Raw genomic sequence first — 17,671 nt, forward strand, 5'->3', positions numbered from 1 at the left:
AGCAACAACAGCTCGTACCCGCCGAGGCATGGATGCTACAAAATTTCTAAATGTGTCTTGTGGTATCTGCTCCTGTAAGGTGGTTGAGACGCTGCAGATCGGAGTTGCTGTTCAAACACAACCCACAGATGCTTGATGGGATTGATGTCTGGCGAATTTGGAGGCCAGGCAATACCTGAAAATCTTCTTCGTGTTCTGCTGACCAGTCTCAAACAATCCGGGCGGTGTGGCATGGCGCATTATACTGCTGAAAGACCGCACCACCAGAGGGGAAGACTGCTGCCATGAAAGGGTGTACCTGGTCAGCAATGATGTTTAGGTAGGTGGTAGACGTCAGAGTGCCTGGAACATAGATGACTGGACCCAGGGTATCCCAGAAGAACACCGCCCAAAGCATGACACCTCTGCCACCGGCTTGTTTTTGCCCCACGGTGCATCCAAGTGCCATCACCCCCGGGGGCTCACATCTGGTGAATATGGGCTTGGCACACCCAGGGTCTTGAGCTGGATATCACCATTCTTATCTTTCTTGGTGATTCCCTTCTACTTTTCTCTCTCTCTGGGTAAATTCAGAAATTTTTTTTGCCTGGTGCAGCATAAGCCTCAGTCTTCCTTGTACCATATGGCTAATAATAATAATAATAATCACTTCCCCAGGTAAACGACGCACACATACCCGACCATCCACATGGTGTAACAGGAAATGTGATTCATCGGACCAGATGACCTTTCTCCAATCACTCAAGGTCCAGTTTCGATGCTTGCGTGCCCATTGTAGGTGCTGTCGCTGGTGAACCGTAGTTAGCATTGGCACTCTAAGCGGCCATGCATCTCCATTTTCAGTAGGGTTGATGTACCGTGTATGTTGTGACACATTACTCCCATCACCAGGATTCCAATTACTGGCGTATTGCGCCACAATCGTCCTTCTGTTGCCACGTACCATCCAGGAGAACCTTCGCTCAACTTGAGCATCGATGAGCAGTGGGCGCCCAACACCTCGGCGGCAGTTCGTGGGTTTCCCTCCTCGGACCACTTTCGGTAAGTTCTAACCATGACTGACTGTGAGCATCCCACGACGTTTGCCAGACGGGAAAAAAACCGTTTCTGGGGGAAAACCTTGCTATCTATGCCTGAGACTGACTAACTCAGCCGTGGAGTGAAAAAAGCCCATTAAAGTTCTCGCGTCATTGACGGGATGCGAACCCGGGCCTTTTCCACCTGGTGTGGGGATGGCGGTGTTAGAAAGAATCGAACAAAATCCATGAATTTCGACAATGAGGGTTGCTCTGCAAGAGGTGTACTGTCATAGCAGTGTGTGCTGAATTTTACATCGCCAATTACTGTAACCCTACCATATCCAGCATGTACAAGGTCTCAGTAATATAGACTACCCTCCCAGAGTGCTCCCATAGTCAGTGACGGATCTTAACAGAAAATGTGCATCATCTCGAAAACAGTTCATTTGCGGCCCGATGTTCACTGGGATTTTTTTTGCTTATTTTAGTTTGCACTTTTCACCTTTAAATTATTGAACATCATTTTTGAAGCACTCTGTATGTAACCCTTGGATGTGAAATTTAATAAGTGGTTTTATCCACATATGGAGACATTTTTAATGACTGGACATGGGTCACTAAATCAAATTGTTTTATTTTAGGTTAGTAGACCAACCTTATTGTAGATGTTCATTGCCTGAAACCTGGGATCATGTCATGTTTGATTGTCCCATTTATGATTACAGGAGGAATTTAATGCTTGCTATGCGACATATTGTCAGAGGGCATGAGAGTAAATGCTTAGATAATAAGGATGCTTTTCAGGCCTTTCAAAATTTTGCTAGGTTGGTGTTTAGGAAAAGGAGGGCTGTTTTTAGTTTCTTATAGTTCATAAATACCGTGCACTTTCTTTCTTTCTTGGTATAACCAAGACAGGCAGAGAAAGGAGGAATTTTATTTTATTTTTTAATTTCATTTAAATTTTGCTTTATTGATTTTTTTATCTTTTTATTTATCAATTAATTTATTTTATTTTTAATTATTCATTTATTATATATTTTTAATAATTTTATAATTATTATTTTTTTTGCAGGCATTCTGGTGGGTCGCCAGAGCACAGGCATTTGAATTTATTGTCTAGTGCTGGATTGCCCTGTATTTATTCCCAAGTGGTGGCAGGGTTTTTTTTTTTGCTGGAACTCAGATATGGGCAGCCTGATTGTGGGATGCTGGCACCCACCTGTTTAGCACTGCCTCAGGTGGGTGTGGAGTTGGAAAGTGAGGCCTATAGTGGGCCCAGGTCTGGCTCTACTTGTAGGGGATAGTCACTGGTGACTGGCTGTTGGCGGGGTGGCCTGGGTGCAGCACACATGACATGTATTCGGGTCTCTACTCAGTTTGTTGTAGATAGGATTGGAGTGGATTTGGGCGAATCTTGGGGCCACCGAAAAAGAACATACACAGATAGATGTGTATACTTGGATAGTAAGTCATTTGTTATTGTTATTTGGTTTTTTTAGGAGCATTAACAACTAAGGCCATATTGCTCTGGGGATATGCGGTGGTCATTCCCTGACCTTTCCGCATTTGGTCACAGGCTCGAACCCCTGTCTAATCGAGAAGCGTGTGCTACGCACTGCTGTTCCTGCTTAGTGCCTGGCTAAGGAGGCACTGGATAGTAAGTCATAGAGGCACGTGATGCAAGAAAGCAAGTGTATGAGCTTATGTAGCATCAGCCAAAAAAAACCACCAATTTCACACATCCATTCCCTCTATAAAAGTCGGTTTCTGCTTGGATTTATTTATCAACTATCAACTTCCACGACAGATAGAAATTAACCACCTGCTGGCTAAAGGCAAATTTCTGCACATATTCTACAACCATCTTTCCTCAATTTGAATTTATGCCCCCTCAGGTTCGCAATCTGAGCAAGCAAAAGAATCCCATTAGAATTGAGCCTGCTTAACCCATTCAAGGCCTTATACAACTCAATCAGATCACCTCACATGGTGCCTGGTCTCCAGCTGCTGCAATTTGCAGAACTTAAGCCTTTCTGCAAATTGCAGTGACTGGAGACTAGGCATCTGTGAGGTGATCTGATACTTGGATTTCAAGAAAACGTTTGATATTGTTGCACAAAAAGACTGCTGTACAAATAGATACAGTGTGGCATTAAGAGCAGGTTGGAGCTATTGATAAAAGTATGGTTTTGTAGAAGACAGTCCTTTGTTACTGCAGCTGAACATATTAGTCAGACAAGATCAACCTTTACCAATCCATTGTGATTATCATTCCTGTCAAAATGATACTTGAAAATTTTTAAAGGAATCATGTCTGACCAATCCAATTAAATTTACAATATAGAGAATATGTTAGTCATAAAAGAAAATTTTCAACAATCCAGTTTTATTGAAAGAAACGCTGACACGAACAATTTTCAAGTTTAATTACCTGTAAAGACTAGGCCATATATACAGTCAGACTTCTCTTTAAAATAAAATTCCATATAGAGAATTTTCTAAGAAACATTTGATTTCCCTTGGCCATTATATTGAAAACAGTTTCCACAAAATGAAGAAATTTCCATATAACTGATTTTGAGAGAACTGGGTAAGCATTGTTTGCATCTCTGGCTTTTAGGCAATAGAGCTGATGCTGTAGAAAGCACAAATTAAGAGCTAAAAGGATTAAGAATTAACAGATAAAATATTTTACAATTTAGTGGTGCTTATAAAACCCTTCAGGAGAAAACTGGCCAACCACAGCATGGGATAGAAAAAGATGGAAGGTTTTGGGAGAGGCTTTTGCCCATCAATGTCTAAAAAGAAGTAAAACCTATACAGTACTGTACCGAGAAGTCATGCTGGACAACTGCTATCTACGTGTCCATAGCCATTGGAAAAGATTAAGATATATTCCCGATGAAGACATTGGGTCTGATCAACCTGTTTTATACTGTAAGCATATTAGAGAATTAGGAGAGTGAAGAAATGAGTCCACACTTTCAGTAAACTTCACCTGTTTCTGTTTATGGTAGGTACAAGTGGTCCATAATTTCAGTTTTGTTTTAGCTACTGTGCAAGTAACCTGCAGTGTCTAAGAGGAAATACCCATGTGTAGTAAAGTTTAAAGCGTTAGTTGTCTGATGACACAGAGGGTTTCCCCCATCTCTGCGTTGTATTCTTTGTGACAGGGAACTCTGGAGGCCAGAGATTTAAAGTGTGGGGAGTGGTTTGTTGTGTAGTGTTACGTTCTGTTGTGTTGTTTCTCTGAGGCAGGTCAGGCACCTAGTAGATTATTTAAGTACTCTGGCAGGTGCCGCTACCTATTTTCCGAAGATTTCAGTGGCAAGACCTATAAAAAAAAAAAAAAAACCACTGGTGGGGGTCACTAGAATTTGGAAAGACCGAAAAAGGTTTGCGAGAAAGCGGTTGAATTTTTAGACATTAGAAATTGGCGGCATTGTTAGGGATGTACTCAGTCAGTTTAGTTTAGTTACAGTGGGGGGGGGAGAGTAGAGCAAACAGGTAGAAGGATGGGTAAGACAGAGTAGGCATCCCCAAAGAAGTCAGTGGGGACGAGCACCACCAGGCAAAGTATGGGGAAGAAGACAGACTCGTCTCCTCCCTCCCCAGCCTGGGATGGGGTTTTAAAAGGAACTGGGTTAGAGCACCCAGTTCAGATCACCAAATGACATGTTGGCAGCAAGGCTGCAGTATGTCTGCCAGTGATGGTTGTCAGATCCATGTCTTGTCGAACCCAGTAAGGTCAAACTGCCCATCCTGCTCCAGGGGTGGGATATGTTAGCTGGCAGTGGGGAACCCACCAGGCAAGGGGGGGAGACACACATTTACTTCATTCATAATCCACATTCTCACTCTACTTGCATTCTATTTTTATACTTTTCTCTTATAGTTTATAATTTTTTTTTAACTGTTTGGTTATTTATAATATATATATATATTTTTTCACTCACTCATTCATATTTCTCAGACATCAGGGTGGGAATGCAATGCTGGTGTAAAATAATTACTCACTAAGGCTTACTAATTGGTGAAATACTAAAAATACTAATGCTTAATATAATTAAGCTAAATAAGAAAGGATATAAAAGATTAAAACTAAAGTTAGTGTGTACTTAACTGTAAACATTTATGGTTCGTTCTTTATCTCACACACTTCTGGCTTTCATTTCATTTGTTCGAGTCTTGCTTTCTGCACTGCATTCTCTAGGCACCTCAACTTACTGTTATTCTTCAGTTGTGGTGCAGGCCGAGCCGCAAGTTTTTTGCAGGCCAGGGGATTATGCAGTGTTTGTGTTGTTAGTAAATGTTTGTTAGTATAAAGTGGTATGAGTTATTATCTTTGTATTCTTTCAGCCATTTACATTTGCTCTTCCACTCATTCCCATTCACCATCACTCTTTCTCTCCTGCTGGGTCACTTTCTTTCTTTCACCAAAACTGACATTTATTCCCTTTTACCATAATTCCTAATTCACTCAGTGACCAGTCTTTCATTCTACATTGCATCCTCTGGCTACCAGCTTACTGATATTTTGGTGTGGGGCCCCAGGTTTCTACACATGGCAGGATGGTCCTGGGGGATACCCAGGTCAATCCAGTTTTGTCATGTCAGGGTGCAGAATACTGCTGTCCTGACAGTTGTTAAGTCATCGTCTGGGCGTGGTGGGAGACGTGGGCAATTTTAACTATTGATTGTTTAATTGCTGGAGGGACTGAATTGCCATTCTTTGGATAGTTCTGCACATTTTGAATATTTTCTGTGTGAAGGTTGTTAAAGCTTTATAATTTTCCTAATTTTCCTCTTCTATAATAAATAGATGTTCTTCTCCCCTTGGAAGGGGCCAATCTGTGCTATTAGCTGTTCTGGGGATGTCATAAATTATACATTCATATAGAATGTGTGCCCAGTCTTCACTCACCACAGGTGCAATTTGGGACATCAGTCAGCCCTAAGGAGGTTAGTTTTGCCTTTAGGGAGCTGTGCCCTGTCAACATGAATGTTGTAAAAAATCCAGGGGCATACCACTTAGGCAGACCATTGCCAGAAACCTTTTGGTAACTAGACCTCTGGTTTCCTGCTCCGATTTTGTTTGCCATAGCTCATGGAGCTTTGTGGCTATTCTTTTTCTTTCAGCATTGAAGGTGTTGGCTACATCGAGGGCTATCCCCTGAAATTCTGTGGGTATGCCCTTTTTAAGTCTATAATACAAGCCTCTTTTGGCTACTTCCAGGTAAATTGAAAAAAAGTGGAAGTGCATAATAGTAGATCAGGGTGTTAAAAAAAAAAAAAAAAATCGCTTAAAAATTTGGTGTTCCCGCCAGTAGTGTTAACCATTCTGAAACACCATGTTTCGATTCTCAAACCATTTGAGGTAATGGGACCCAGTCGGAAGCAGAAGCATTCGAAATTATGCCTGTATGAAGACGTAGATGAAGCAGTTTTTAAGTGAATGAAGTTGATGCAAGACCAAAACTTGCTGATATCAGGGACATTAATGAAAGAAAAGGCTATGGAATATGCATCTTTTCTGGGGCATAAAACATTCCAAGCCAGTTTCCACAAATTTAAAATGTGCTATGGCTTAATCAAAAAAGTTATTTCTGATGAAAGTGGAGTTGCAATCAAAGAAGACTATACTGGAAAGGCAGTTTAGAAAAAAAATTTTGAACAGTGGATTCTAAATTTCAATACAAAGATGACAAAAGAAAACAGTAAAATCACGCTGATTGTTGACAACTGCGTACCCACCTTCACTCGGTAATTTAGAAACTTATTATTAGCTATATGGTGCAAGGAAGCACGAGGCTTCTGCTGCACCAGCCAAAAACAAATTTCTAAGTCACCCTGCGTGTGTGTGTCAGAGAGAGAAGAAGAGTCAGAAGTAGAAGGGAATCACCAAGAAAGAGAAAAATGATGATATCCTGCTCAGGACCCTAGGCGTGCCAAGCTCATACTCACCAGAAGTGAGCCCCCAAACTTACAAGTGAAGCTTGTTTACTTCCCTCCGAATACGTCTAAACTGCAGCCAATGGGCCATGGATTTGAAAATGCATCTATTGAAGGCACATACTGAAAAAAAAATTATACTGAGAATAGAAACCAACCAACCTATAGATTGTTATAGATTTGCTGATGTGCATATTGGAGTTGGCAAAAGTGTGGAGCCAAGATGTGATGGAAACGATTAAGAATTGTTTCACAAAAGCAGATTTTGCTAAAATGCTAATTAACAGTGATGAACTACTACAAGACATTGAGCAATCTTGGGAAGAGTTCCAAGCAAGGTTTGAAATTGTTCTTGATGAATTTTTAGTTGTTAATGATGTCAGAGTAGCTGAATATCCAAGTGACTCCAACATTTTTGAGCGTATTTAAAGAACTAGTAACAATATCGAGGATGAGCTGAATGAAAGTGAGGGCAACAGCAATATTAGACCTCCCAAACAAGAAATGTCGGCAGCAATTGAAACTTTGTGTTGAGGCCTTCAGTGGGAAGAAAATGTAACAGAAAATATATTTGAGTGCTTAAACAAATGCAAATATTTTTATGAATGGTGTACAGTAGAATCCAGTGTACAACAAAAAATAACCAAATATTTTACGATATAATTCTTAAAAGTGTGCTAATATATTGTGCACATCATATAAGTAGTCATTTCTCATTATGTAGGTATTAATAAATTAATTGTTTTAAAATGTTAGAAAATTTATTTATTCCCATCTTTTACTGTATTTCTGAATTTACAGTACTTTTCACTGTTGAAAAGGTCATATTTCTTTATAACAAAAATTCTGTTTAATGAATTTTTTCAAGGGAACGATCGATTTCGTTATATACAGATCCGACTGTATTGGGAAAAATAACAGTGGCAATTTAGCGAAAACAATTATCCTAATCTTCCCCCCCCCCACCAGCCCTAATATAAAAGATATTCTAGCCCTGAAAGATTTTCCAGTGGGAGATCTGTCAGGTAAAACTTCAGATTCTTAGACACTCTTCAAAAACAAAAACTGGATTTAATATGGATTCACCCCCCCCCCCACACACACCCAGAAATTTATATGGATATATTTCTGGGGATACATTCTAAAAATCAGTACAATCCAGGGTGGTCAATTCCAGGAACATACAGTCAATTCTGGAAACTCCTCACAAAAACTGGGGATGTCTGGTAATTCTATTATAGTGCACCAGTTCTTAACAATTCTTTATGATTTAACAAGAATTATATTGATAAAAATTTGTTTCTGTGAAGGCTGGATACTGAAACACATACTAGGAAAGATGTGTAGATGACTCATTTGGTACCACGAGATTAAAGAATTAAACAATTTATACAATCATTTAAATACTGTACACTACATATAAGAAACAAAACAAGTCTATTGTTCCTGGATCTCAGTTTCAGTATATGTAATAAAGTATAATTCTGACCATTCCATGCATACAAAAGAGACATCCTGAAGAGCTTCATCATAAGAGCCTGCAGTTTATGTAAAGGCCAGTCCTCAAAAAACAAATTGATAGAATTTTCCAAATCTTCAGGTACAATGGTTAGCTACACAACCTTACAGCTAAAAGTATTGACATGACTAAAGAAAAACTACTCAATTGATCTTTAACTAATAAAGAATTTGATGAAAATAATACATTCCCATCACTCTGAGCCTATCCCAATCAGTCAAGAGATAACAAATATAGCAAACAGATACAGCAATTTACACCAAATTCATGAGGTGCTAAAATCGTTAAAATTGCTATTTCAACAACTAAAGTTTTGTTCACAAAATACCCTATATATAACTTACAATGTGGTGATTCCAAAAAATCTTACATTGAACAAAGCAGGAGACATTTCTGAAAAACAAACAAACCATAAAACAGACATAGTTCATGTAAGTAGTCATTTCTCAGTGTGAGAATCAGTGAGATTTCAAAAACATCATCATAACCAAAGCTGCATAGTTATGAATTATATGCAGCTTTGGTCACAACCACAGATATGTACCATAAATGCAGATTTTAAAAAAAACCTTCATTCTAAGCACCATAGGCATAACCACTTATAATATAAACTAAGGCAATTTTTTGGCTAAAGCCTCAAACTGCATGGAAGTTACACCAGCAGACAGGTTAGTGCTATTATAATATAAGCAAGCATATAGATAATAACCGCACAAACATTTTAAAATGCTTGGTTTTGGAAAAAAATTGATAACAGTAATTGACACAAAATCATTAAAAACATTTTTGTATCTATTTATTACAAGCAAAATAACTAGAATAAACCTTAATTTCCATATCAGTGATGGACTAGCCCTCTGGTAAATATAATAAGGGCCAGTACCCTATTGGAATGATGAGCTGGCTTTAGTGGAACATACAAACTAACATTGAAAAATATTATGTTCATAGCATCTCTTTACCAAAAATAATATAAAATATTATTTGTGTACTTTATTTGTATATTTTATATTGTGTGAATAATACACTGGGTGTATTATTCATTTGCAGGCTCCCTATGCATGATTTTTCAATTTGTTCTCTTAATTTTTGTTACTCGATGAATTTATTGGAGACTCACGAAATCACACGTCATCCATGAATTGAACCGCACTTTCATTTTTGTGTTTTCAACAATCTATTTTAAGTTATACAGTTTGTTCCAAGTACAGAACCACACAGAACTGAGAAACTCTTTAGAGTTCTCCATTGCTAATTATTGATGTGTTGTAAATTTTGTTTGCTAATAGCTACATACAATCTTATTTCATAGTCATAATTTCCTGCAATCAGAGGAGTTTTCCATGACTTTGGGTAGGATTGTGTAGCCTCTAATATCACATAACTACTTTGGACCTATTTTACATAACTGACTAATGATCCTCTCATTCAGGAGAGCATTATTAGTCAATTTTCCATGTGGTAATAGTGATAGGTAATTTCTAAATAATGGGAATTATGATGCAATTACCTTGGCTGTACCATAATTTCTGAAGATTACCTTGGTAATAATGAAACCCCTGGTAGATTTGAAAGGTATCACATATTATGTTGCAAAAATCCTGTCTGATATTATGTGCTACACTTCGAAATGCAATTCTTTGATTTGGGTGTGTTGCAAATCACAAAAGATAATCCACTGCCCTTAGTGTTATACATCTTACCTGCTAGTGACTTAGAAATAACTGTTTGCATTTCTAAAGAATGGGAAGTAGAAGTCTTTGTTTCAGTGCTCACAAATGGAATGAATTCCATTTTGTAAGCAGTTATCCCAAGGACACAAATAATGATTACATTTTTATCAGATTATAAATCACATTTTAATCATTGTAAAGAAGTTTTTTAAACTAAGTTTAGAATCTTTTTAGAACTCAAAAATCCAAAATGTGTTGCAAAAATTTTATTTTTATCCTTCCAGAAACTTCATTTGAACGTTTTTGACATTTTTTCAACAACTGTTCCCCTATATAGAAATCTCAGATTTTCACGGGTCTGATTTATTGAACATTTGTTTAAAAAAAGTGCTGTAAGTGCACTGGCAACAATATTTACTTGAAAAGAAACATGCAAGCCATATTTGGTCATTATTTTGTGAGCATTATAAATCTAGAGAGATGACAACAGCTCTATTATGTACTTCAAAAAGGAATGCTCACAGTTAGTAAAAAAAAATTTGCAATAGTTACCGTTATTAATTCTGCTTTATCTTTTAAAAAATTTATTGGAATGGCAAACAATTTTACATTACTTTAAAATTTTCAGGCTGAAGGATCTGAAAAAAAAAAATCTTAGCAATAATAATAATTCTTCATACATTCTACAAATTTGTTTTGTCCCACATATATTAAATCCAACAGTACATAACTTTTTTTTTTACCTCAAATAAGTAAATTTCAATAAACTGTTGTGCATCTCAAGATTTTTATGAAACAATCTTTTTCAGCTAGTTTGTCCTTGTGAATACTATGATTTTGCCATTCATGCTTACACACTTTGGCAGGAATGTAACCATGTGAAGAAATATCTTATTTGCACTGATTGTCAACATTTGTACTAATCTTTATTTCATTTCCTGAAGCTGAATAGTTTTTCAGAAGCAATTCAGCAATAAAAAATATCCAACTTTTGATTATAAATTCATGAACAAAAAAAAACCAGATAAGTTTTTATCTATATTACTAATATAGATAAAGTACTCATTTATGTTTATTGGATTTACATCACAATTCTATTTTATATATATATATAATGTATTAATATAGTATAACATATATAAATATAATATATATATTTCCAAAATACTAAAGAAAATATAGTAAAATAATTAAATATCAGAATACAGTTTCTTTAATGCTTTGTATTCAATTAAACACTGAGGACATAGTATAATGTTAGATTAAATTTAAAAATACAAGACTTACAAACAAAAGATAATTTAGATACTCGAGTAAATTAAGTGGCTATGGTGATAGACCAGCAGGCAAGTGCATGTGGGGCAAACCAAGCAGACAATGAATATGTTGTAACCAATATTTGGCAACCAGTGTCTAGCATGAAATTTCCAGTCTCTATAAAAGTGAAAGCAACCCCAAGGTATATTTGCAATTTTACAGATACCGAAAATTTCACACTAGATGATGGAAATAAGATACACACAATCAAATTAATAATGGCGTAAACCTAAAATAAATGATTTATGAATGTTAAATATTTAAAATAATGGAAAAATAAAAAAGGCCAATAGCAAACTGAATTGTCACCCTGTGAAACTGATCACCGAGAGGGGTCTCTTTCTGTGTGTTTGGCAATAGCACACAGCACTGAAATTATATTCTGATATACTACTTCTACTGTGGACACTAGCCCAACAGACAATAACCGAAAGGCTGCAAATAGTTGAAAATAAATAATGATAACTGGCACAGGACTAGAACCTGCATGCTGTTACTACATGACTTTCAGATTTTGACTTTTATGCAATATCGATACATCCGGTTTCAACCAAACATGAACACTTTCAGGCTTACTCATGATTTCTTTCGTTATGTCTTATCAAAAAATTATAAAAAAGTTATGAACATGAAATTTCACACTAGACAAAGGAAAATGTGGCAAGCCATATGCCCATTGTTTGTTTAGTGTGAAATGTTCAGTGTTACTTTATTTTTTTGTATGCTCTTGGTTGCCACATGTTTTGTCTGCTGCTCAGTCCTATCCATGTGGTTTAATCACACCACTGAGGACTCGTAAATTTGATGTACATATATACGTAAGTGTGTGTGTAATATTAATACAAGTAATAATGAAGTGACAAGTAATTAAACAGAAATGAATAAATAATTCTTAATAAATAACTGAGTTATATACAGCACTTTTTAACTAATATCAATAAACCACTCTTCAATATTTACAAAGCTGGAGAAACGAGAAGTAGCTCAGCAATATGCATAAATTTATGTAAAATGAACATGAATAAAAAAAAAAAAATAAAAACCATACAATAACATGTTAAAATCCCTGATGCCATCTGTTTGGAACTATAAAAAAAATAAAATGACATAATAATGTAGTGCAATGTAACAAGTTATATAACAAATAAAATATGATGCTAAAGGAATAACTACATTTTTGTTTCTTGTTATGCAGCTATATAATTACATCCTGCTATTTGTCAGGCAGTAAAAAGATATGAGAGTTGAGTGGTCAAAATTGAGGCAATGCATCCCATTAGAACTGTAGGAGTAAATAGCTACTGTAAATTACCCTCTTTTTTTTTTTATTTAATCATCATGAGACACTTAGTTATCAATAACATATTTTGAAACATAACATTGCAAAATTAGTCATGTGATGATTTTTTTAAGAAATAAGATTTTTTTTTTTGTTTGTAAAAGTTTTTTGAAAAAAAAAAAAAAAAAAAAAAATTTAATTCAAAACCAAGTGTAATGCCACTTATAAAAGGAATAGAAATTTTAACAATTTGAATTATATGATGACTATAAAGAGATGTATTACATAATGCACATTTTTTCCCCCAAAGTCTAATACTAGAAAAATGCAATATTTGTTCTCAATTACTAAGAAACGATGGAAAATCTGTTTTTCATATTTCAACTGCAGAACTCTCTGCATAGCACACCGAATGTTTTGATTTTAGATTTAAGTAAACTGTCTTATCACAAGTTTATATATATCATGTTTATAAGAAAAAAAAAATATGACCACAAAATTAGCAATATTTTCTTTTCAAAAAACTATCATGTGAGATCACACTATTATTAAGAAGAATAACTGTTATGGTTTATTTTATTTATACAAACACATGTATAATTTAATGCAACAACTGCTTAATATATAATAAAACTTAATTCATGCAACATCAATACAGTTAATTTCAAATAAAACAATATCAACAAAGATAAATTGTGATCCAAAGGAATACTTGCAAGGGTCTTATAAGTTTTTCAACTATAAGTAGATGATTGTGAATGGTTAATGCAAGTTTGTTCATGACTAAATTTATATAGAAAACAATTTTTACTCCCTAAAAAGTAAACCGTACTGTTGCACCACTCATTTTACTTCCATAATGGCCTGCCCAGAACTGAGTATCACATCCACCATGAACATATTCTATATGCCGGACACCATCTGGATAATTAGAGAATATATGCTTCACCTGGAGGGAGGGGGGTAGAGAGAAAGAGAGAGTGATTTGAATTTAAATTTAACCTCTAACAACATGACTAGTGAATCTTAATTAAGTATATTTACATATTTATGATGACTATAAAGAGATGTATTACATAATGCACATTTTTTCCCCCAAAGTCTAATACTAAAAAAATGCAATATTTGTTCTCAATTACTAAGAAACAAGATGGATCTGTTTTTCATATTTCAACTGCAGAACTCTCTGCATAACACACCAAACGTTTTGATTTTAGATTTAAGTAAACTGTCTTATCACAAACTGCCTCCGTAGCCAAGTGGGCAGGAGCGGGAGTGCAGTAGCACACGCTCTTTGAGTAGACTGGGGTTCAAGCCCCTGACTGCTGAATACGGTCGATCTGCCAACCCACACTGGACCAGCGTGGCAGATTATGGTCCATTTCCCTTAGCATGAATTGTTGAGGAGGCTTCCATCCTGCAGTGGGTTGATAATGGCTGCACTTTACTTTTTTTTTTTTACATATTTAAGGAATAAAATGCTGAAGAGGACAGAATAACTCGACAGAATAATTCAACTATTTTACAAATTCAAGCTTTTATGTAATTTTATAACTTACATAATTTTTTTTAACAATCCAGTTTCTTTTTAAAAACAAAATTGTCAAAAACATAAGGATGTTTTTCCTTTAATTTTCTGTTTATTTAAATCAAATTTTTTTTCATAAGGAAGATACAATCGTTTTAAATTTTTGAAACTGGAAGGAATTTAGAAATTCATTCAATATGATGAAATTAAACAGCACTGTTGGTAACTACAGAATTCTAGTATTCAAGATAGAATTCCCTATTTTCATCAAGGGGAGGGGAATACTGAAGGGAAAAAATACTGAAACAAATACTACAAACACAGTGGTTCCCAAAGTTTTCATGGCTAGTTATGTGGGCCACCTCATTAAACACTAAAAGAGTCATGGATGTAACCCCACCACTTTCAATAAACATTCGTAAAAATTTTAGAAAGATAAATTTTTTTTCAGATTTTTATTTCAACTGAATGCCACGAAGGAAATACAATGAATGCAAAAGAAGATATTACTCAAGACTTTTTGAAGATGTTTGGTTGAAGAATCACAGATTAGTTCCAATAACTATTCTTGAACTGATGGCATAGTTTCCACTGGCTCTCTATGCACTAAGTTATGTACTTGGGTGATGATGTAATTTCCATTTAACATCACCACACTTTTTTTTTTTTTTTGGACCTTGTAAATCTCTGTGGAAATCCCTAAGGGTTGATCAAAAGATACTAACCACTAAAATAAAGAAAATAAATATGTAACTTTTTAACAAATTAATACACTATTTATTTAAGTAAATGCCTAATGTCTGTTATAGTTGGTAAACATATTTTTCTCTTCTTTTCTAAACAAAGGAAACCTGAAAAAAGATATCAAAAGTTTCTTGTAAAGACCAGGAAGCTTATCAGGGAACCAGGTTAAATTTGGACCTTGGTGGCAAGTAACATAGTGCTATCTTGCCACACAGAAAAGGAAAGAGAACATAATGAGAAACAGAAGTCATATACAAGTTGAAACATGGTATTCTTCCCATGTATCATGAATGTTCTTCATATTCCTTTGGTCCCACACATGAAATTCCATTCCTCCTAATAAATGCCCTTATAGCATCAATGCATACTGTATCATTAGCATCAGTGGCAAATGATGCAAAAAAGCAAGTTTATATAGCACCAGACAAAAAAAAAAAATCTACACCTATTCATTCTCTTCAATAGTTTGTCTTCTTTCAATTTATTTAAACTGTCACCTTCCACAACAACAGATGGCAGTCTGTAGTAGTAGTGGCATGTGATGCAATATAGCTTATGCAGCATCAGCCAAAAAAAAAAAAAAAAAAAAAAAAAAACACACCATTCCCTCCAAATGCCTGTCCAGTTCCTCCTTAAATTTATTTAACCTATCAACTTCCACAACGACAGATGGAAGTTTGTTCAAGCAATTAACCACCAGCTGGCTAAAGGCAAATTTCCACACATCTATTCTACATCTGTCTTTTCTTAATTTGAATTTATGTCCCCTTAGGTTCTTAATCTGAACAAGTGGAAGGATCCCATCAGAATGCAGCGTGCTCAACCCATTCAAGGCCTTATACACCTCAATCAGATCACTGCGCAGGTGCCTAGTCTCCAGCCACTGCAATTTGCAGAACTTAAGCCTCTCTTGGTAAGAGGATCCCTTCATTCCCCCTCACCAATCTTGTTGCCCTTCTCTATATCAAGTGAACCAATCAGATTCATCCTCTTCCTTTTAGAGTTTATATAAGTAAAGAAATCCTTGCTGTTTTTCTTAGCATCTTTTGCCAAAGATTTCTCGTAATCTGCCTTCGCCTGCCTAACCTCCTACCCTCAAGTGGGTAGCTGATTGCTGTTCCAACAATCAACTACCCACTGGCTAAAGGCAAACTTCTGCACATCTATTCTGTAACCATCCTTCCTCAATTTGAACTTGTGCCTCCTCCTCTTGTGTGTGGTCTGAGCAAGAGGAAGTATTCCATTAGCACTGAGCTTGCTCAATCCATTCAAAGCCTTAAACACCTCAATTAGATTACTTCGCAGATGTCTAGTCTCTAGATGCTTTCTTGGTGAAAGCAACCCTTTGTTCCCTTCACCAATTTTGTTGCCTTTCTCTGTAACTTTCCAACAAACTGAATAAAGATTTAACTTTAGCTATGTATGGAAAATGTTATTGCATTCTGACACTACTATCATGATACTGAATGAATAACCAATACAGTACTATTACACATTTATACTACTACGCTGTACTATTACACTCATACATCGTTTTAATATAATAATAAGACATTAATAATAAAATAATAAACAGAAGATATATTGATAAAAGTGATAAACAATACCAGATTAAAAGTGTTAAAATTCACTCTAATAAAATAAAATATCAAATTTCTAGATACAACATTGTACATTATTCACTACTTTTATTAATATATATATATATATATATATATATATATATATATATATATATATATATATACCATGTATTTTTATATTAAAGTAATAGGATATCTGTACTAGTAATAGGAGTACTGGATATCTATTTTATTTCATTATAGTTGATCAGAGAATGAAAGAATATTTTGATGACTTTGTATTAGACTAGCAGTTTCTTTTTCTTTGGAATATTGAACAAGTGCAGAGTTTTACATAAGAGCAAGACAAACTTATACCTGAATCTTAATAAATATGGCACACATATCAAATTTAATCATTTTATTTCAACTTTAATGAATTTACATTAAGAATATAAGCATGACAGAAACAAAAATATCAAAATTGTTTTTACACTACTAAAATAATTTAATACATTACTGAAATTTACTTCAGTTTATATGTTTCCTATATAATTTGTGAGCAAAGAATACATTATAACAGTTAATGAAAATTAAGACTTTAATGCAAAAATGATACCTGTGGAAGGTTGAATGCTAGCAAGGGAGTACGGGAATTTTGCATCAGACTTTTATTTTTTTTAAAGAAAACCCCAAACATGAGCGGTATTAGAACTAATAGTACTTAGTACTATTAGTACCGTGCATGGGTTGAAGGTTGAGAAGATGAAAGAAGATACTTGTTAACATTAGACTTGAATTTCTGTAGATTGTAATTTTCAGGAAATATGTATGAAGGAAGGTTGTTCCAGAAAACGGAAGTTGAACAAATAAATGAGAAAGAAGAAAAGTTGGTTCTGTGAGTTTGATTCAAGTTGGACAGTAAAAGGATGTTGACTGGTTATGGCACATGTTTGGGCTGGTTTGGAAGAGAGAGTGTGAATTATAGAAGCCAATTCAGAAGAACAGTGCCTAAGGAAGCATCTACAGAAAAGGAAAGCAGCAGAGTGGAGAGACCCTGTTAGAGATGAGTTATTAA

The 17,671-nt window shown here is 35.3% G+C and overlaps 1 protein-coding gene across 1 annotated transcript in view; it reads right to left on the reverse strand.

Moving 5' to 3' along the window:
* Positions 1-13,481: 13,481 nt before the first annotated feature.
* Positions 13,482-17,671, reverse strand: part of LOC150076299 (F-box only protein 44-like) — an 85,800-nt gene continuing 81,610 nt past the window's right edge. The window contains exon 5 of the mRNA XM_090387120.1: positions 13,482-13,708. Within this exon, the coding sequence (XP_090243246.1) occupies positions 13,574-13,708 (135 nt within the window). The 3' untranslated portion in view covers positions 13,482-13,573. The remainder of the gene's footprint in view (positions 13,709-17,671) is intronic.

This window comes from Mastigoproctus giganteus, chromosome 13, assembly GCF_048544385.1.
Source record: "Mastigoproctus giganteus isolate SK-2022 chromosome 13, ASM4854438v1, whole genome shotgun sequence".
NCBI lineage: Eukaryota > Metazoa > Arthropoda > Arachnida > Uropygi > Thelyphonidae > Mastigoproctus > Mastigoproctus giganteus.